At 39.5% G+C, this 21,310-nt stretch overlaps 2 protein-coding genes across 3 annotated transcripts in view; both read left to right on the top strand.

The window, feature by feature from the left end:
• The window catches only part of cntn2 (contactin 2), a 44,577-nt gene extending 36,333 nt beyond the window's left edge, over positions 1-8,244 (top strand). For both annotated transcript variants that reach the window (XM_086039612.1, XM_086039613.1), the window contains 2 exons: positions 1,066-1,234; positions 2,896-8,244. In XM_086039612.1, the coding sequence (XP_085895738.1) occupies positions 1,066-1,234; positions 2,896-2,993 (267 nt within the window). In that variant the 3' untranslated portion in view covers positions 2,994-8,244. The remainder of the gene's footprint in view (positions 1-1,065; positions 1,235-2,895) is intronic.
• Positions 8,245-9,043: 799 nt separating this feature from the next.
• Positions 9,044-20,206, top strand: chia.1 (chitinase, acidic.1). The gene is made up of 11 exons (XM_086039614.1): positions 9,044-10,219; positions 10,706-10,735; positions 12,445-12,649; positions 13,927-13,983; positions 14,073-14,238; positions 14,456-14,580; positions 14,807-14,930; positions 16,006-16,188; positions 16,417-16,533; positions 19,570-19,696; positions 19,815-20,206. The coding sequence occupies exons 1-11, from the start codon at positions 10,201-10,203 to the stop codon at positions 20,021-20,023; spliced, it is 1,362 nt and encodes a 453-aa protein (XP_085895740.1). The 5' UTR covers positions 9,044-10,200; the 3' UTR covers positions 20,024-20,206.
• Positions 20,207-21,310: the final 1,104 nt, after the last annotated feature.

Below are 21,310 nucleotides of genomic sequence, written 5' to 3'. Positions count from 1 at the left end.
AACGTTGATTTATTGCAAGCATTTTTTGTTTTTACTAGCCTCTGATTTCAAAAGTAGTCATCAATTTGTTGTGTATGTGCAGTATCATATTTGGATTCGCAGTCATATCGGCCTTCCAAAGGAAACCATAACTACGATGTGGCCCACAACAAAAATGAGTTTGACACCACTGGTTTAGACTGTACACAACACTCGCAAACTCTAAACTTTACAGGGCTTGCAAACCCTGAAACTGTGTTGGACCTTAATAGATAAAAACTACTGAAACTTCAAACCTTTAATCTTACTCAATCCTCCAAATGATTACATGCATGACACCAGAAATGTCTCTTTTGTACCTTTGAGCTTTGGAACGTATATACAGTATATACTTCATGCAAGACACTTATTACATTCTTGTAGGATCATAACAATAAATCTGTCTGTTAAGTAGAAAAAACGTGGCTAATTATTAATTAGTATTTTATTGTTAACCCTCATTCAGATTGATGTTTTGTTTTCATGAGTAATAAAAAGCATGTAAAACTGAATCAAAGTTCATATTGCTACATTAAGTATTACATTGTACATCTTGGTTAAATTTGGAGCTAAAGTGAATTTTTATTTGGTAAATGGGCACTCTGCATGGACATAACATGAAAGGTTACCAAGACTGTACAACGTGTGTAGAGATATTCATTTCAAATCAGATGTATTTTTATTCTGAAGTTTACATAACTAAAATCATTAATACTGTTTCTCAATATTGGATATCTAATGTTCCATATTTATATTTTCAATGAGAATACTCTTCATCAGGGCGGGGTGTCATAAGTCTGCCCTACATGCCATTTGCAGTGCAGCGTACATTTTTTAGCAGCCAGTAGGACATTGTAAAAATCATGAAAAGTGTGGGACTGTGAATGTCAAGCAAACGCTATACTATATTTCTTGTATTGTTGAGTAAAATTGCGCTCGTCTCCCAAGTTGCTGCAAAGTGCACCCAAGTCTTAGTAGATCACGTGCAGCCCGGCCACCAACAAGATGGCTTTATGGTAACCGAAAGTGTTACTTCCATGATGGCAGGTTCTGTACAAGCATGAGGGTCAAACAGTGTTGAAGGTCCTGGACATGGCGAAGACATCAGTGAACTTGCCCCTGCCTAAAGACAATGGATATGTTGTCTTGGAAGTGCGATCCTGGGGTGAAGGTGGGGACGGACCTGCGCACGAGATTATTGTCTCACGGGACTCAGGTGAATAACTACAATGTACCGCATTTTCCGGACTGTAAGTCGCTCCGGACTACAAGTCGCACCAGCCATAAAATGCATGATAAAGAGGAAAACAACATACATGTCGCACTGGAGTATAAGTCGCATTTTGGGAGGAAATTGTGCGCTTAGTACACATCATTTCCACCGAGCTACGATGCTAAATGTAGCATGCAAGAAAGTTACGGTAAGATAACTTTAAACTCACCAAAACGGTTGTAGATCGATTAAATAAGTCTTTTATTTATCCCAGACCATGTAGAATGTTTCCAAGTCTCCAAAAGTATTTATGTACGTACTTATGTCTTCGTCTCCTTTGTGCTGAGTGCGCTCCTCCTTACACGTGTGGCTGCATGATGACACACACACACACACACACACACACACACACACAGCCATAGGCACGGCAACTGCCTGTTTGTGGTTTATCCTTGTTCAACCATCGCCTGTAAGTAACTTAGACAATTGTGTGTAATGAGCATGCAACATTTATATAGGAGCTGAATTGTGGCTGGTTGTACTGTGCTGTTGACTGAACATACTAATCACTATCGCTCATGCTAATCGCGGTTGCTAATCGTTAGCACGGTAAGAGAGTTTCTCTTCACAAAAAATAGAAAGATCATTGTCATTGTCGAAACAAAAGAAACTTGAAACTCATTTAACAAATAAGACAGGATGAACATTATTGGATCATCTTGTTCATGTCTATGAAAATACATGTGTATGTAATGCATAGATTGATAGTATTTTCTGTGTCTTGTGCAGTTTCACAATACAAACAGCCAACTTCGCTGCACACCTAGAGTCTGTGGAGTTTGTTTGTGAATGTTTAGCTGTTTGGATAAGCTGGCTTCCTCAACTAGCAAGGCCTTAACAGTCAAATTGTCTTTTGATCATACGGTACTATTTTAATTACTTATTTAACAAAACATTAGGGGTCACTGATGGTGTAGTGGTACGCACGCCTGAGTTGTGTGCAGGCAGCGTGGGATCGGTTCCCGCTCAGTGACAGTGTCGGTGTGTGCCCCGCGACTGGCTGGCGACCAGTTTAGGGTGTACTCTGCCTTTCGCCCATTGTCAGCTGGGATAGGCTCCAGCACCTCCCTGCGACCCTGTACAGAATAAGCGGTGTGGAAGATGACACAAAACAGACTTTAACCGTTTGAATTATTCATGCATTTTAATAGCTTTTAGGATGTATCTTATGTTTCTTTATGTGGGTTACAATAACATGTGAAATGATATAGAAGTAATTGTCATGTCATTGTCAAGCCATGACAGTAATGTGTTAATAATTTCACATATAAGTCGCTCTGGAGTATAAGTCGCCATAAAAACCATAAAAATCAGCATAACTGCGACTTATAGTCCGGAAAACACGGTAACCGCTTTCTCAGTAAAGTTTAAAAAAAAGTGTTATCGAAAAAGTACCTTACAATGTTGCTTTTGACTGAAAACTGACTGATTAGGTTTGACAGTATTTAAGGATAGTTTGTTTCATAATTGAAATACAGTGCAAAACATTTCCAAAGTGAATGTCTTGTCAGAATGAGGGACCCGGTATCGAACGAAGTGAAGTAAATGCATCATATTACATTGTGCTAAAGAGTTGTGTGATATACTGTGCCTGTCCTTTTCAGGAACCGGCATGATGGTGCAGAACAAGGCAACTGTCTCCAGTCATTCACTCCACCTGGTCATTGGCGTGTTTCTTCTCACAATTGTGTCAGTCCTGTGATTTCACTCAGCTTTTTAGTTTACTAACTTAAATTGAAAGCATCTGGGCTTTCAACGTCTTTTGGGTGGGAATGGGTAAAAAAAAAACTGCAACATTTTACCTTTTTGTTTATATATAAAAAAAAAAAAAACATCAATGTGTGTTCAAGTGGTAGAAGGATGGTTGTGGAGTCATGCACTGGAGTCAATCAACATGTTAAGGGGAAAATCTTATGTGTGACATGTGTCACACCAGCAGTAGGATAATGACAAGAACTTTCACGCTTGCCTTCATAAACATTAAAACATTGATACACAACCGCAACCGATGTCAGCATGTGGTTCAAGAGTTTCAGCAGGTTGCACAAAGCATGCAATCATTCTATGTAGCGACTGTAGTTATTTTATGCAGAATGTGGTAACTCCATTTTCAGGGTTTTAAAAGTATAGTATTTGGATAATTGTAGATGTAAACATTGTAGATGTATTACTTCATGAAAATCAGTTACAGTCAATGACTAATTTGAACAGAATTCTGGATCAAATGGACAACCAAATTTTTGATTCAGGGAGAATTCTCCCTGGAGTTCTGTGGCTTTTATAGAATTGCATCACACAAGTGCTGTAGCTACTCTTCAGCAGAGCTGGGCAGTCCGTCCCAGGCGCGGAACGGTCCGTCCCGGACGGACGCCCATTTTTGGGAAGGAGGATGAGGGCGACACGTTTTGAAAAAACGGACGGACTAATCAAGGGTGGAGGTGGATTTTAATCCGGCCCACTAATCGTCGCTCATGCGTGTAACGTGTTCATCTCAACCTACTCGGCGAATGGGCAAACGATAAAAATTGCCTCCGAACACTTCACACGCGCCACTAATTATCCAACTGCACGGTAGATTTTTCAACAGGAGATACAGCGCAAGTTCTACTAGTACGACAATTGATGAGACCCAGTAGCGCGAGCAGCGTCAGAACCAGCACACTAGCGAGTGACGCCAGCCTGTCGCTTGACTGTCCGCTGCTGGAGGAGTACGTAGCTTTAGTTGTGCTCAAGCTAATGCAAACAACTATTGCCGTCTTGGTAAAGTTCAACAACTGTAAAAAACTAAAGAAAGTAAAAATATATATATAACAAGCTCCTCGCTCACGATCCTCCAAGCCTGGTCTCTTTTTTTCTTGTCCCGGCACTGGTATATGTCCACATACCACTACGATAATTCCACATAAGACCCACCAAGTGTACAGGACGCTTTGTGTGAAGTAGTACTCCACGATGCTGATTGACTGCCATGAGGCAAAGAGGGAAAAAAGTTGATTTGTTTAGCCGCGCTGAATGGGCGGATTTTCTGTGCTTCGTTCCATGTCCCACCGCTCCAAACGCATCACCGCGCTCCCCCGCACGGAACCGCGTCCGCCCGTGCTAACTACATTTGACTTCAATTGAATCGCTCCGCCAGAAGCGCCCTCAATGGAATCAGCGAGCCAATCAGTAACCCAAAGGGCTGACCAATGGAAGCGCTCCCTGGACCGGGCGTCTCCGCACATCCGTTCAGAGACTGACCTCTCTCACGTCAGCTGCATTGACATAAACCGGGTTTACATGGCGCCATGTATTCCAATTAGAAATTATCCGAATGACCAATCGGAATGAAAATGCTCCATATAAAACACTCCGATCAGAATAAAAAAGGCTGAAAAGGAATATACCACCCCTGTGAATCCAAATGAAATTCCATTCGGATTCACAGGGGTGCTATATTCCTTTTGCCAATCCGAACGAGTGTCACGTAAACAATCGGAAGAGCCAGGCTGCGTCTGAGCATGCTCTGTCTTGATTTAAATGCGTAGTGACGGCATTGTATACGCACTTTAAAATGGCAGTGTCTTACCAGAGCTCGTCTGCGATGCGAGAACTTCGTTTAAAGTACTGCTAACTTGTTTTTATCAAGATGCTGAGTGTTAAAACACTCGCGAATACTGTGCTAAATAGATGAATGAACGCCATCTTGATAGATCACGTGGTCTTCACATCAATTTCCGCGTGTCACACAGCTGATCTGATTAATGGGGTGGAGCAAGAAAACGGACGATTGGAATAGTCACGTTACATGTAAACAGGTGGCCGGAGAGCTTCATTCTGAATGAAAAAGTAAACCCGGCTATATAAACAATGACCGCTGTTCAGTAAAGCACTTACATTACAATGCTCGACTCCCTCACTTCATCTCCTTACACACATACGTGTGCTGGCAAGCGGTTTGTTAAACCGTTTACCAGGAAGTGGGTGCCCATAAAGTAAGAAGATTTGAATAGTAAATTAGCCAGCTAATGAGCTTTAAACAAACCTCTGCCGTTAGCATCCCTCCCGCGGCATCATGCACGGATGCTTTTTTTTGGTGGGTGGGCGCAGACATAACGGACGGAACCGCTTTAAAAGGACGTGGACGGACAGGGTCGGGGGACGATAATTTTTATGAATAAGGACAGAGGGCCGAGGCCGGAAGGGTAGCCAGGTCGCGGCCGGAGGATGGACCATCAAAAAAGGGTCAAGTGCCCAGCTCTGCTCATGGGATTTATTTATGAATGCAGGCCCACACTTTTATTTATGTGCTTCATTTGTTTCGAGGTAACAGAGGAATCGACCTCACCTTGTCAATACCCACTGTCACTTGGGCAATTACTTTCGAGCCCCTGAAAAAAATGACTATAATCCCCAAATGAAATTATTTTGTGAAGCTCAATCACATCTTGCTATTTCAAATCAGCTTTGGTGGTGCATAAAGTGAAGATCACACTCTGAATTTTCAAATTGTAACTGTACATATTTACTGTTTGGCCTTTGCATGTTCAATCATTTATCGTTTTTATCGTTTTTTATTTATTTATTTTTTTGTTAGCAACTGAAATAGTTTCTTTCTGTCAGAGAATGCAATAGGGATCATTTTAAATGAGTCATACTGTTAGCTGTGAATCATGCAAGCAAGAGACCAAATAATACCAAGAATGAGCCGTTTTGACTTTTTGAGTGTACCACATAGCCAAGACAAACGAGGTTGTAGTTCATTGCTGTCTTACAGTGATGTTGATGATGATGATTTTCATAATGTATTCATTGTTGCTTTTCTTGAATGAGCTGTTGGAAAAATTTGTAAAACACCAGAGTGGGCATTTCACTGAAGTTTGCCGGTCCGTTATTCGTTAGCGGCCTGACTACCCATCCGTCATTCGTCAGTCCATCATTTTTCAAGCCGAACCAATGTGTAATTGTCAGTTGGTCAGGTAGTTCATCAGGTATTATTATTATTATTATTATTATCAGTCAGTCAGTCCGTTTCACATACACATATTTGCCAGTTTATTGAACTGGTGGCTGGCTGCAGCTGTTTTAACTCCTAAAACACCAAACCGTTTTAATTTAAAGTTTAAAATGGCTTAACCAGAATCCAGCTCTGCATTGTGGCCAAGAGTAAATAAAATCCAAAGAAGTAGCACACTCCATCTTCTGTCTATAAATAGCTTTCTTCTTCTTCTTCTCCTTCTTCTACCTCTTATCCTTTTCCTTCTTCTTCTTCTTCTTCTTCTTCTTCTTCTTCTCTGTTCATGAGCGGATTACAGCTCTTTGGTGCATACTGCCACCCACTGTACAGGAAGCGCAAAGTGTTTCCATATATAGTTAATGCCCCAATCAAACACAAGATTCACAGAGATTTAACAGAAAACCCCAAACATAAAGGTTTTTATGCAGATAAATATACATGCATAAACTATTAAACTCAAACAAACTTACATTTGTGTTGTCATAGCAAAGCGAAGTGACGTCTTCTGGTTACGCCTCCTTAACCAATCATAGCCTCTGCAGAGATCCAATTGAAAACAGAAGCACTCACTCTCACGCGTATATTGTCAATGCAGTCCTCCTGTAACCCCCTGCGAACAAACACACGAGACAAGCGGGCCGTGTTTTTGTCAGTCGTCAACAAAACAGGCGTCCGTCCGTCAGTGATGGACTGAGTCGGGACTTGACCCGGTTAGTGGTGGTTACACCAACGGACGAAAACCCACTTCTATCAGTGCTTAATCCGTCTTTTTTTTAAATCTCATCTATTGTCGGCGAAACGGGCGTCCGTCAATGACGGACTAATGGACTATTCCGTCATGATAATGGCCGAATTCTAGCTCCTGCTAATGTTGGCTTTTGTCTTTGACTCGGCTGTAATCATACACCATCCATCCATCCATTTCCATCGTACTATGTATCCTGTTCAGGGCTGCGGAGAGGAGCTTGAGGTTTTACCAGCTGACACCCTTCACCGGTGGCAAAACAGCTGTAGGGTACAGATAGAGACAGACATTATCATTCACATTCATTCTGTCACTGAAAGAAACTGACCCCTTGCTGCCTGCACTGAAGTTAGGCAACATGACTTGTCATTATTCACACTATCTGAGATATCATACTTCATGTCACTAGTCAGTTGAAACGTTTTCTGTCATTTATTTACTGTATGTTTATCTATTTTCATGGCAGTTGCACAAAATAATACGCTGTATGTTGTCCTTTAATTGTCCCTGTTACTGTATTTGATAATAGTTATGATCAATTTAAAAATGCTAGTGTAATGTCATTTATTTTATTGCAGCTGCTTTTATGCTGATATGCTGATATGAAGTTCCTGACAGCGATGAAAAGGTTGGCCACCAAAGCATGGAGTTAACAATGTCATATATCCCCCTCATTGTAATCCTGTCAGCTTCTATCAGCTCTTATGTAAAACGTCACATTTATTACACTATACAGGAAGAGGTTGAACTCAAGCGTAAGGATTATTTGAAACCATTCTATGCTCATTTGGAAAAAAAAAAAGGTCTACCGTCAATTGCTTTTCTATACATTATAGTGGACTCCTGCATACTCCCGGTTTGGCACCCGTGGATATACCTATTCACAGATTTCAGTTTTTTAAATGTATGTTTTTAATATTTGTTTCTAAAACTTTTTTTTGTTTTTTTTTTGGGGGGGTGCTTCAAAAAATATGTTTTTCTATCTCTTGATAAGGGGCATCAATTATACGCACATTTTCACTATTCACAGGGCGCCCCGTTCCCTATCCACCGTGAAGACCGGTGGTCCGCTGTACTTATTTTTCTTAATGGTGTTGCTGTAAATGTATTGACTGTCACTAACTTTACTAATTACAGAATCACACCAGAGGAATGGCAAAAATTGCTTGGATTACCACAAAATACAAAAATAAAGACGCAAGATTACTGTAATGTATTCCCTGTTTAATTTTTTTATAGTGCAGTAATAACCAGGAGTTTATCCTAAAATACTTTATTATATGGCATTTTAAAATCTAAAAACGTTTATTTAGTTATTTATTTGTTTATTTATATATTTTTTTATTCATTCAATCATTCTTTTTTGCCTTTGCCTTGCTCTTATTCATATAAGGTTGTGGTCAGGATGAAGCTTGACAAAATGAGAAGTTGCAAAAATATTGTAATATGCTGGACCCAAACAATGAAGATGTGGTGTAATACAACCAATGTGGTGGTACAGTTGACCAGCATGTTGTTTCAAAATATGTTCCATGGTTACTGTAATTGTAATAATTCTGACATCCGTCCATCCATTTTCTACTGCTTTTCCTGTTCAAGGTGTCGGGTTAGTGGCTAGGCTGATGTTGAGCGTTGTGGTATTCTTTGATCAACTATTCACACTCATTCAGCTAGGACATTTTGGAGTCTTCAGTCACCCCAAGATGAACAAACACTGGGAGAATGTGCAAACGCATCAAAGAAAGGTCAAAGCCAACACACAAACCAAGAACCTCTGACTGTCAAAAATTAATGTTGCAATTGTGTGTGCGTGTGTTTTAATACATAATTTCACAATTCCTTTAGTATTGTAGTATTGAGGTTTACTGGTAGATTGGCTTGAAAACCAGCCTATAGAAAAACATTACATTAGTCTTATGCAATTATCATGTTGCCTTTCAGTTTCTTTGGAATAAATGAACAAAAATGTGATGGGGTGTTTAAGTTGTTCAATATGTATTAAATAAGCACCCTGTGATTGCATTCCATGTGTGCATTTTGTTATCTCTGCTCATCCTTTACTTCACATACTGTCGTTTAGTTGCCAGAGCAGTAATTGAGACGGCGCAGATAACAACTGCTTCAATGATATCATTTAAAACGGGAGCTGCCGTGGTATCTTTCATTTTGTACCGCTCCTATTCTGGGATGTACTAGATGCTTGTCATTTTGTGTTCACATATAAATCAAGCAGCAAGCAATTCCAAGCTCTCGTTCAACTCATTCTCAATCTTATGCAGTGGACCATCAGTAGAACATGAATGCTCCAAATGGAAAGGCCTCCATTTTTGAACTACAGCCAACCTTCTTCAACTGGTCCTGAGTGGTAATCTCAGGTCATGGGCATTGGCACTTCAGAATGCTTGCCCTAAGGCCTGATCAGATAAGAAATACAAAGCCAATATTTTCCAATTTTGAGTGTTGTTATGCTCCATTATTGTCACAATGCTAGCTTTCATTTCCAATTTATGCAGTATCTAATTTTCAGAACGGCACCACATTACAGTACACAGAAAAGCTATTGTTTGCCCTTTTGTGTAGCTATTTAGTATAAGTAATCAAAAATCTACACCAAGTAATCAACAATCATCGCAATTGTATAAAAGTATGCTGTATTTAGATAAAGAAGTGTGTTGTCAGCTATTTGCAGTAAATAGGTATGAACCACCGTTTCATGATAATGGCGTAAACGATACTGCTCTACTCATTTTCTCCTAACAATTATGATGACTGATTATGGCTTTGTCTGACCTTAACTCACTGTGGGATAATATCCATTCAAAAAGACGCCCACTAGTCTTTATCATTTGCACTTTGTCACTCACTGTCAATTAGTCATTAAGGAGCTAAATATAAATTTGAGCCAACTGGCCAAACTGCACTGGTTCTTCGGTTCCTCTGGGGAAGGTAAGGAGCTCATTATATCTTGAGGACGTCAAATTGAATCTGTAAATATGAAGATGTTAACTCAGTTAAATGACATCGTCAATATTAACCCGGAAAATGAACACTAATCTTTGCTGTGGTTTGTCTTATTTTTGTCCTTGTTGTTGTTTTCTCATTTACATTTACAATTCTTTCCCTCAATTAGTTTCATAGGTCTACCAGATTGGCTTAACAAACAACACGATGGCGAAACTCCTTACAGGTAAATGTCTATCTGATAAAATTGCATATTCAAATAACAACTCAAAGGATCAGGCCATAGACAAATATTATGACTCTAGTATATTATTATATCGTCACTGTCCTGTGAAAAACACTTATGTCAATTTTTTTTTTCGTTTTTCTTATTTTTATGTGAATGGTGTTTCTGCATTACGAACATCGCATTAACGTGAACATTTTTTAAAACTCCTAAATTGGACATAAGTGTTTTTCACAGAACAGCAGCGATATATAACTTATTAAAATGTGAATTCCAAACGCAGCTATTTTTATATTATGAAACATTGCTTTAGTCCTTTAAGCAATTGCTGCTTTTTATGGAATTAAATCATGTTTTGCCCTTTGTGTTGGGGAGTATCTTTTCGCAACACTGTACTGTATAATGAAAATGTGCTCTGCTCCCATCAGCCAAACATACTTTTCACATTCAAGTATTAATCCATCCTGCTTCTGTTTGTCTACACAGCTCTGGGCATTCTCCTTGCCCTCCACATAGGTAAGTAATCTGCCACTGAGTCATTTTTTAGCCAATCTGCTGACGTGAAGATCAATAAGCACACAAAATTAAAAACATTGCAAAATGTGCAGCCTACCAGATCAGATCTACTACAGTAGTACAACAGTCAGGCCACAATATTAGGTACACCTATTTCTAATATTTTTGTTCTCATCAATTTATACTACTGTAAACCACAACCATCACACTGTACATGTTAATGCCTCTCAGAATGTCAGTCAGAAGTGAACATTATTACATTTGTTCTTTTCATTGTACTTCATTAGATTGTGCACATTGAGTAGACTAACATTCTCGTCGGTGTCCAATCAAAAATGTGTCTGATATGTGTCCTTGTCGATAACAGCATGGATTCACCTAAATTAATGCTTTTAAGTTGTTACATCTTTGTTAAAAATAAGGGGAATATAGTATTGCATAGAGATTCCTATTTTGTGCTGCAAAAATACAAATCCTGTCGTCAACATGTTAAAAAATAAGCCATGCACTCCTCTTAGTTGTGCATTTCCGGCTTTCTCATTATAACTCTCACAGTGAGACTGAATGGCTCATAAACTAACCATATTTGTGCTTGGGCACCAATATGCCTGAACATTTTAAGATCAGTCATGCTATCGTGAAATCCTTTTTGCTTAAGAATAAATGGATGATAATAACTTTATGGCTCTATGACAGTGTCAACCACTCATTTGCATTTCAGTTGTTTATTTTAAATAAGGGGAAGTCAATCAAACTTTTTTTTTTCAAGGATATGTTCTATGCAGGCCCACTAGTTGAAAAACAGCATTTTGATTAATATTGCGTTTGTGGAATATGAGTTAACCCACCTGTTTTTAGCCATCTCAGATGGGCGGCCATTTTGTCACTTCTGTCAACTGAAAATGACATCACAGTTGCTCAGGGCTCTGCTGACGACCAATCATGACTCGGCTTCAGAAAACAGGTGAGCTGTGATTGGTTGTTATCTGAGCCCTGAGCAACTGTGATGTCATTTTCAGTCGACAGAAGTGACAAAATGGCCCACCTTCAGTTGGCTAAAAACAGGTGGATTTTACTGCTTAACTCATATTACACATACAATAATCAGAATGACTTGTTTCAACGAGTGGGCCTGCATAGAACATATTCTTGAAAAAAATGTTTTAGTTGACTTTCCCGTTAAAGGGGAAGTCAACGCCACCATTTATTTTTCAAGAATATGTTCTATGCAAGCCCATTCGTTGAAACAGGGCATTCTGATCAATATTGCGTTTGTGGAATATGTGTTAATCCACTCGTTTTTAGCCATCTCTGGGGGCGGCCATTTTTTCTTCTGTCGACTGACAATGCCATCACAACTGCTCACAACGACCAATCACGGCTCAGATTCAGAAAACAGGTCAGCTGTGATTGGTCGTTGTGAGCAGTTGTGATGTCATTTTCAGTCGACAGAAGACAAAATGGCCGCCCCCAGAGATGGCTAAAAACAATTGCATTTTGTTGCTTAACTTATACTATAAAAACGCAAAATTAATCAGAATGCTGTGTTTCAACTAGTGGGCCTGCTGAAAACATATTCTTGAAAAAAATATGTTTGGGTTTACTTCCCCTTTAAAGAAGAAAATCTCTGAAGAACTAATTTATGGAACCGGTTTTCAGGGAACAAATGAAAAGATAAAATCTCTATTCTCTCCTCTGGCTTGCTTCAGCTTCTTCCAATAAGTTGGTGTGTCACATGACCAACTGGGCCCAGTACAGGCCGGGCCATGCCAAGTTCACCCCAGACAACATTGACCCTTTCCTGTGCACGCATGTTATCTACGCGCTTGCCACTATCAACAGCTTCAACCAGATCAGCACCATTGAGTGGAATGATGAGCAGCAGTACACCGGACTCAACAACCTCAAAAACATGTGAGCTCCAGTATTGTGGTCTTCTCGTGGCTTTAAGCTAAATCTTCATGCGTATGATCTCAATATGGTCTGTAACATCATTTAATCATAAATCCTCAAGTAGGGTGTAAAGTAGTGAACCGACATGTACAGGATGTTGTTGCAAATAGTATAATAGTTATGATGATAATAACAGAAAGATGGATTATAACGATTATTTATATAATTAACGAGCATGTTTATTTTTACATTTGTAGCATGTGCTTTAAATCCTAAGTAGGCCACTCATTTTAATACCTGAAAATTCTGAGTTCACATTCTAAAAGGGGGGGTCAACCCAAAAATTTTCTTTAAAATGACAATGTGTCGAATGTTTTAAATTTTCAAAGTTCATTCATTTTGAAAACCCATTATTAATTTCAGTAATAATACTAAAAATATGTTCTCATCATCACATCAATGTACTTTTTTAAATATAATTGTACAGTTTTTAATAGGTGAAGTAATTATATTACATAGGCTGCGCCTCCCCTACAGGAGGCTGCCTTGTCTCGCCGCCATCTTTCTGCTACGGGTCCCGAGGGAGCAAACTCACCGAACGTAGTTCCTCCGCATCATGACTACAGCATGTGTAACAAATGCAATGCACTTACTTTGTACTTGAGGGCATACTAGAAGTCGTTTGTAGTAACATTTTGCTTGTACGTCTGCTGAAGGAATTGGTGGTAGGCTTGCAACGTGTGGTCTCTCTGAGGCACCGTAGTGTGTGTGTTTCAAAATACACGCGCTTCAAGCTCGGGCCGTGGCATTCTATTAGTTCACTACTGGATGGGACTAAATTCTGCACATTGGGCCTTTAAAATAATATTTTCTCTGCGCCCCACTAATCCAAACACAGCATTTTGATTACAATTGCGTTTGCAGAATTTGACTTAAGCAAAAGCCACCCATTTTTATCCACTTCAGGGGGCGGCCATTTTGTGCTTGCTGTGAAAATCACATCACAATTGCTCAGGGATCAGGTAACAACCAATCACAGCTTGCCTGTTTTCTGAAGCTGAGCCATGATTGGTTGTTACCTGAGCCCTGAGCAACTGTGATGTCATTTTCAGTTGACAGCAAGTGACAAAATGACCGCCCCTGTGATGGATAAAAACAGGTGGATTTTGCTGCTTAATTCATACTCTGCAAACACAATATTAATCAGAATATCAAGTTTAGAGTAGTAGAGCCGCATAGAACATATTATTGTCAAGAAATGACTTGCATTGACTTTCCCATGAATTATCATTTCTTAGTAATCCGGCACTAAAGACTCTGCTGTCAGTTGGAGGCACAGTCAATGGAATGAGCCCGTAAGTACCGTTCCCCAAATCCATGATTTCCTAATACAATAAATGTTCCTTTTCTTCTGTCATAGTTTCCTCTTTATGTGTGCCACCAGATTCATCGCCATGGTTGCCAGGCCAGAGAGTCGTGCTGTCTTCATAAGGTCGGCCATCAGCTTCCTGCGAACTCATAACTTTGATGGGCTGAATTTGGCTTGGGAATATCCGGCACATAACGGCAGCCCACTGCAGGACAAGCAGAGGTTCACTTTACTGGTCAAGGTTGCTATTATTTTCCACTTTCATTCAGAAATCATATTCGTTTCAGAGAATTATATGCACAATATGATAATATAGCACCTATTATGACTAAATGTTTAAATAGTCCATTCTCCAATGTTTGGTAGGCCAGTAGTGGAAGTGGTAGTAAAAAAATAAAGAAGTGATGACCCACAAATGATGTGGATGATTGGATTTGTTTTTCGGGTTCCGTCTCAAGGAGTTGACTGCAGCTTTTGAGAACGAGGCCAGAGACTCCAGAAAGACTCAGCTACTGCTATCAGCCAATGTTGCCTCAATCCGCGCCGTTATCGAGAGATCTTACGAGGTCGACTTGATTGCACAGTAAGTCGAAACCACACTCAATTCACTCCACTGTATAATGCTGCAAACCAAAAGTATTCAACAAAACAGGCAGCCATTTCAAATGATACACAATAATGAAATTAATCAATGAAACATATTAATATGAACAAGGAAAGTACAGAAACTGAGACCTGTATTTTAGTACGAAGGGAAAAACATTCTGGTGTGTATTGAAAGACAAAAAAAAAATGTTTAAAACCCACAGACATCTTGACTTCATCAACCTCATGACCTATGACTTCCACGGACACTGGGAGGCAACAACCGGACACAACAGCCCTTTGTTCCCAAGTTCTGTGGACTCAGGATCACACATTCATCATAATATTGTAAGAAACACACTGCAAATCGTCCCCAGTCCCAGTAACCCAGCTCAAGGGCCTCGGCACCTTTGTGCACCTCTTTCAATCTAAATCTCTCTTTGCATGCGCGTGATCTGGTTCTGTGTGTGCTGTGCAACCTAAAGTGTGAGTTGAATTTTCCCTTTAGGGACTATAATGAATATTGCAAATAAATACTCAAACAAATACACTATTATTGTGGCATAGAAAGGGTTAGCATGATTGGATTCTTCCTGCATTTCTTCAATTGATGGGGGCTGGAAGTAAAAATTGAGACACTGACCACTCAATTTAATTGAAAATTTGAAATGTTCAATCAACACGATGAAAACTTTCCTTTCACAGCAAAAACTGTAATTAATGAGTTGATGCTCTGTATATACAATACATGTACATGCTGAGTCCAAATAATGGCGGTGATGTGATCGCCAATGTCCTCTCGCCGTGTATTTCTTTTCATTTCATTGAGTGGTATAGAATTATTACTTTGGCCAATAAATGAGCAAATCTATCAGCAATATGTTGTAAATTACTGTACGTGGCTTACAACGACTATTACTGTCATACTGGGAAAACAAATTGCGAGAACTTTCTCAGAGTGTCAAGTAAATCCAATTTTTTCGGGAAAAATAAAAATAAGTGTACATAATTACTTTACACCATGAATATGTTTATTTTCAAATACTGACAAGCATATACATCAGCATAAGAACAGCAGCAACGGTCTATTAGAGACATTCCATGCATTCATTTCATTGCTGATCTGGCGCATTGAGACGTAACTTGACAACTTCCTCTACAGTCTTCATCTAAATGCAAATCCATGCACGTTTATGCTTGTCAGACAACTTTATTCTTGGAAAATCATGGCATTTGCTTGTACTATCATACTTTATTCTTGCAATATTAGGTTATTCTCATAATTTCAAGAATAATTCTCCTTTGTAGGATATTGATTCAAAGTTGGGATACTGGCACAATCAAAACTGTTCAAAATATTGAAATGTTTCTGGAAATGTTGACATACTGTAACTCGAAATGCATGCCCATTCCAACATTTTAGAACTCCTCTGTGTCCTATTGGCTGGATATGGGAGCACCAGCGCAGAAGCTGCTCCTGGGTTTCCCTTCATATGGAAGAACCTACCGTCTTCGCACTGGTGCTACTGGCCTGGGAGCACCAACAAACGGACCAGCTGACGCAGGGCCATACACTCGCACTGCTGGTTTCTGGGCTTTCTATGAGGTCAGATAGTTTAGACCCCCAAATAGGAACTCTTTTAAAAAGCAGAATCTTGGCTTGATAGTCTGTCATTTAGTGCTGTTAATAATAAAATATCAAATATCTGTGAATAATAAAATATCAACTGAACTACACTGTGCAGTCCAAAATGCAAAAAGTAAAGGTAAGGATGGAGGACAATTTATGGGACAAGGAGCTGATCTTGGATTGTTCACTTTTCTTTTGACTCAGGTCTGTGACTTCACCTCCAGTGCTTCTGTTGAATGGATTGATCAACAGAGTGTTCCATATGCCACCTTTGGCAGTTCTTGGGTTGGCTATGATGACCAGCGCAGCTTTTCATACAAGGTAACAAAGCGCCATAATCTGCAACCACACAGCCTTTCAGGATGAGGGTCATGGGCAAAACAACTAATAGAAGGGCAATTGGTAATGGGGTATGGAGACATCACATAACGCAAGTGGAATACTTCTTCGTAGGGCTGGACGATTATTGTAAAAAAAAAAATAAAAAATAGTAACCACAATTATTTTGATTGGGATTGAAACCATGATTTTCAAAACGATTATTCATTCATTTAAAAATGTTGTATTTATTCAACTACTAAACCTCAACTACTCCAAACTACCATCATAGCCTCATGTCCATTCTTCCCTGCACTTGAACACTCCATTCTTTTTGTCAAGTACAAAATGATCTTGTAAATATCAGGTGAAATTCAAGCCTGTGGCATGAAAATGCCAGACATCCACACCTTTGATGCTTTGCATACTTGAATAAGCATTACCCTTATCTCTTGATCATATTTGTTTTATCTTATGTAATTTTCACAAGTCCTGGGACTTACCGGGCTAACCTGGGATCTCGGGGACAATTATTTGTGCCTCGACCTGTGCAAATGCGTGTTGGTATGACTAAAAAAAAGAAAATCCTTGGATCTTTGTATCCTGGAACCTTGAAAACTCAAATTTAAATATGACTTGAAAGGACATCAAGAAAATAAATTAGTAAGAAGGTAAATGAGAGTATACTGCAATAATAGCTAATAGCAATTGGACAAAACAAAAACAACTAGAGCTGCGAGCAGCTATAACGGGCCCTCGCAACCCTGGCCAAATTGGGGTACTTGCAAATCGATGTACTTGCACATTGGACAATAAGCATAAAAATTATTGGTGTTTATGCCTGGTCTGATGTATGTCCAAAGGTGCGTAAGTTTTCGACTAGGTTTAGATCGTCAAAAACAGCGTAATTTGTCTTTGCAAATGGCTCATCACCACGGCAACAGCGTGCAACGTAATAAAAAACTTGCAATAACTTTTCATCTTTAGCATGTTTAGCCGAAACACCTAAAGTTTGTAGAAGATCGGATAAAATCTCTAGGAGTTTGTTCAAATATGACCTCTACAAAAAGCCCATAAATGTCGGCCTATTCCAAAATTAAGTAAAAATGGCCGACTTACCGTAAGATTTAGCCTATGGCTGGTTACAGATGTCTCCAAATTGTCACAGACCTAGGTAAAATGTAGAACCGTGAATGCTTCCTTAAATCTCTACAGTTTTTCTTTTCATGCCACGTCTAATGTGTGTGCAAAATTTTCACGAGTTTTCGCACAGGTTTAGACTAAAAAACAGCATCATTTTTCTTCATAAACATTGCATCGCCGTGGCAACAGCGTGCGATGAAATTAAAAGCTTTCAATAAATTTATTTACATATTTACATATTTAGATAAAACACAGAAAGTTTGGAAACAATCAGATAAATTCTCTAGGAGGAGTAAGTTCAAATATGACCTCCATAAAAGGCCAAAATTGGCGCAAAATTTCAAATAAAGTCAAAATGGGGGACTTCGTGTTAATTTTGCATATGAAACATTGTTTAATTTTTGGTCTGTTACTTATGCCTTTCAAGTTGTTACGGCTGTCGTGGAACCGGGAACGCTTGGTTAACAATTGGTAGGTGGCGTTGTCGAGATTTTTTAGGGGAAAAAAGCACAAGAAATCTTTCAAATATTTATTTTCATGGAAGGTCTGATGTGTGTGCAAAGTTTCATGAGTTTTCGCCAAGGTTTAGACCCTCCAAAACAGCATCAGTTTTCATGATATACAGCACATCGCCACTACAACACCGTACAATGAAATGAAAGATTTCAATAACTTTTCCGTCTTAAACATCTTTAGATGAAGCATACAAAGTTTGAAGCCGATCGGATAAATGCTCTAGGAGGAGTTCGTTAAAATATGACCACTATGAAAATCCCAAAAAGTTGCGACAATTCCAGAGTAAATTCAAAATGGTTGACTTCCTGTTAGGTTTAGCATGTGGCTTAAAAAAGACGTTTTTGTAGGTCTTAGGCTGTTACATATACCAGCAAATTTTCAAAGGTGTAGGTGTAACGTACAACCCAGAATCCTTCGTTAAAAAGGAATTATGAAACGCAAAGTTTGATGCTCAGCCCCCGTCAACTAGTGTTTCGAAAACATAAAAGATTTTTCCCGATTGTTTTCCAACGTGATGAGATGGTACAACCCAAATTTAAAGTCAATCGGGTGAACCATCTCGGAATTACTAAATAATATTTAGGCCCCTGTGTTTTGGCCTCTCAGGGGCAGTGTGGTGCCGTGTATGGATGGAATACACACTTGAGTTAGAACAGAAGAATTTGCGATTGAACTCGACTAATTTTTCACAGATTGGGAAGAATGTATGCCTTTGAGCAGCGTTATCTTTCCTACGTGTGTGTTTCCACAGCGTTTGTGTCTGAATATTCTTTATTTGAAGAGATCACTCCTGAAGTCGATGCTAATTTCCAGTTAGCATGAATGGGATCCTCGATTGACTAAAAACGAAGCATGTTTTGTATTTGAATTTAGAATGTGTCTAATTCTTTGTTTGTTTAGTTTTACAGTAAATTCCAACTAGAGTGCCATTAAACAACTTAAAGCACGGTCAGGGACGGCAGAATCACGTACACTACAGCTTGCTATGCAAGTAACATGCTGTATTCACAACGTCAGGAAACACACCGCGCCATTCTGCACGTTAATCATTTTTCTTCATTTATAACGTTTGAAAGATCGAAAATCTAAATCATGATTTAAATTTCGGTTAATGATCTTGCCCTACTTTGTATTAATTTTTGTAGATGATGAGAGCAGCTATAATTATTGCAGCTGCGCACACCGCTCGCTAAGTTTGAAAACAGAAGCAAGTGATTTGTGTCTCAATCATATCAGTTTAATTTACTCTGTGTTTGTTGAAATATTCCTGTCAACCAATAAGACAGAGTGGTGTCCATTGATGTAACATTTTATTTAGTTAAGCAGAGACTGATTGTTTTTTGCTCTCAAACAATCATTTGGACGTTAATCCTATTTTAGGTTGAGTGGCTGACAGCCAGGAACCTGGGAGGTGCTCATGTGTGGACTCTTGACATGGATGACTTTGTTGGAGCCTTCTGTTCAGCTGGCCCATATCCACTCATCAACCACCTCAGGATGTCAATGGGTGAATATTGTCCCTTGGCTTGCAGACTTGACTTTAATGGTTTCCATATTAATTTTGTGACAGCAGTCAAGTTGTCGACTTGCATTTACACAGCAATTTACAATGTTTGACTCTGCAGGCTTCCCCGCTAAGCCTACCACCACCCCAGCTCCGACCACCACCAAGGACCCTGCCAGCAATTTCTGTCAAGGCCGCCCTAATGGCCTGTATGAGAACCCAGCCGACAGCACCACCTACTTCCAGTGCTTCATGGGAAACACCTACCTGCACCGCTGCCAGCCTGGTCTCATTTACTGGGACTCCTGCAAGTGCTGCAACTGGCCTTGATGCAGCATGGCTGAAATAAAATATTTGGGAGAAAGTTTGCAATTTAAGTAAACATCTTGGACCAAAAACAATAGCCAAATCTGTCATTGACTCATTAAACTTTTTTTTGTTTAATTAACGAGCCCCGGTTTGCCTTACTGCCGCTATCATTCATGCAGACATCGAAACGGTGCTGAACAAAACATGTGGCGACCCCTGTTGGAAGGGTCCAGAAGTCTGCGCTTCTTACTAGATCAGCATCGACTGATTCCTGTAGTCATTTACAAATTGTATATTTGTCAAACAGAAGTCAACGATAATTTATGTTGACGTTACAGGCCTGCATTACAGACATACTGTAACTTACTGATTTATTTTTTAAGTACATATTTAATTGGTAATGATAAAAACAAACTCAGAAATGTAATCACTGAGTCACTCAAACAGGTTATACCCACAAAAAAGTTAGAAAGGATTTCAGCTTCAGGCACTCAGTTGGATACTTTAAATGTAAAAAATATATACCGGTATATTTTCTTCCTCAAAAAATGACAAACTTCTTCATTTCGGGTGTTGGCAACCACTGGCAGAGCCGGAGGGAGACCGGGGGGCTTTCTAACAAAGTCCATCGATCCAAAAATAAAGTAGTTCAAAGTTGTTGTGTTTTTTTTTTTTTTTAACAATATGCTATTACGAGCCATTACCCTCACAATCCTGGCATTTCACCATTGATGCCACCTATTCAGTCCACACTAGCACACTGTCAGGAAAAAAAAGGTGTTAAATTTGTACCTTTTAGGGTCAAATAGATGTCACTAAATGGTACATATTGTGACCCACACAATTTGTACTATAGATATATTCTTATGCAGCTTTCACTGCACACTAGGACACACACGTAGATTGGATGTTCTGATAAAACTCATAACACTGAATGATAATGCAATCACATAATGACACATAGGTTTCTTCTCTGTTTCTTCTCAACCATATTTTTGTATTTCCTATTTGTTATATTCCATCCATTATCTGTACCGCTTCTCCTCACAAGGGTCGCGGGGCGTGCTGGAGCCTATCCCAGCTGTCTTTGGGCAGTAGGCGGGGGACACCCCGAATTGGTTGCCAGCCAATCGCAGGGCACACAGAGACAAACATCCGCACTCACAATCACACCTAGGGGCAATTTAGAGTGTCCAATCAACTTACCATGCATGTTTTTGGAATGTGGGAGGAAACCGGAGTACCCGGAGAAAACCCACGCAGGCACGGGGAGAACATGCAAACTCCACACAGGGAGGCCGGAGCCGG

This window comes from Filicampus tigris, chromosome 9 (genome assembly GCF_054856515.1).
Source record: "Filicampus tigris isolate MCC_2025a chromosome 9, RoL_Ftig_1.0, whole genome shotgun sequence".
Taxonomy (NCBI): domain Eukaryota; kingdom Metazoa; phylum Chordata; class Actinopteri; order Syngnathiformes; family Syngnathidae; genus Filicampus; species Filicampus tigris.
Note: the sequence above shows the minus strand (reverse complement) of the source record. Positions and strands in the feature narration are given on the sequence as shown.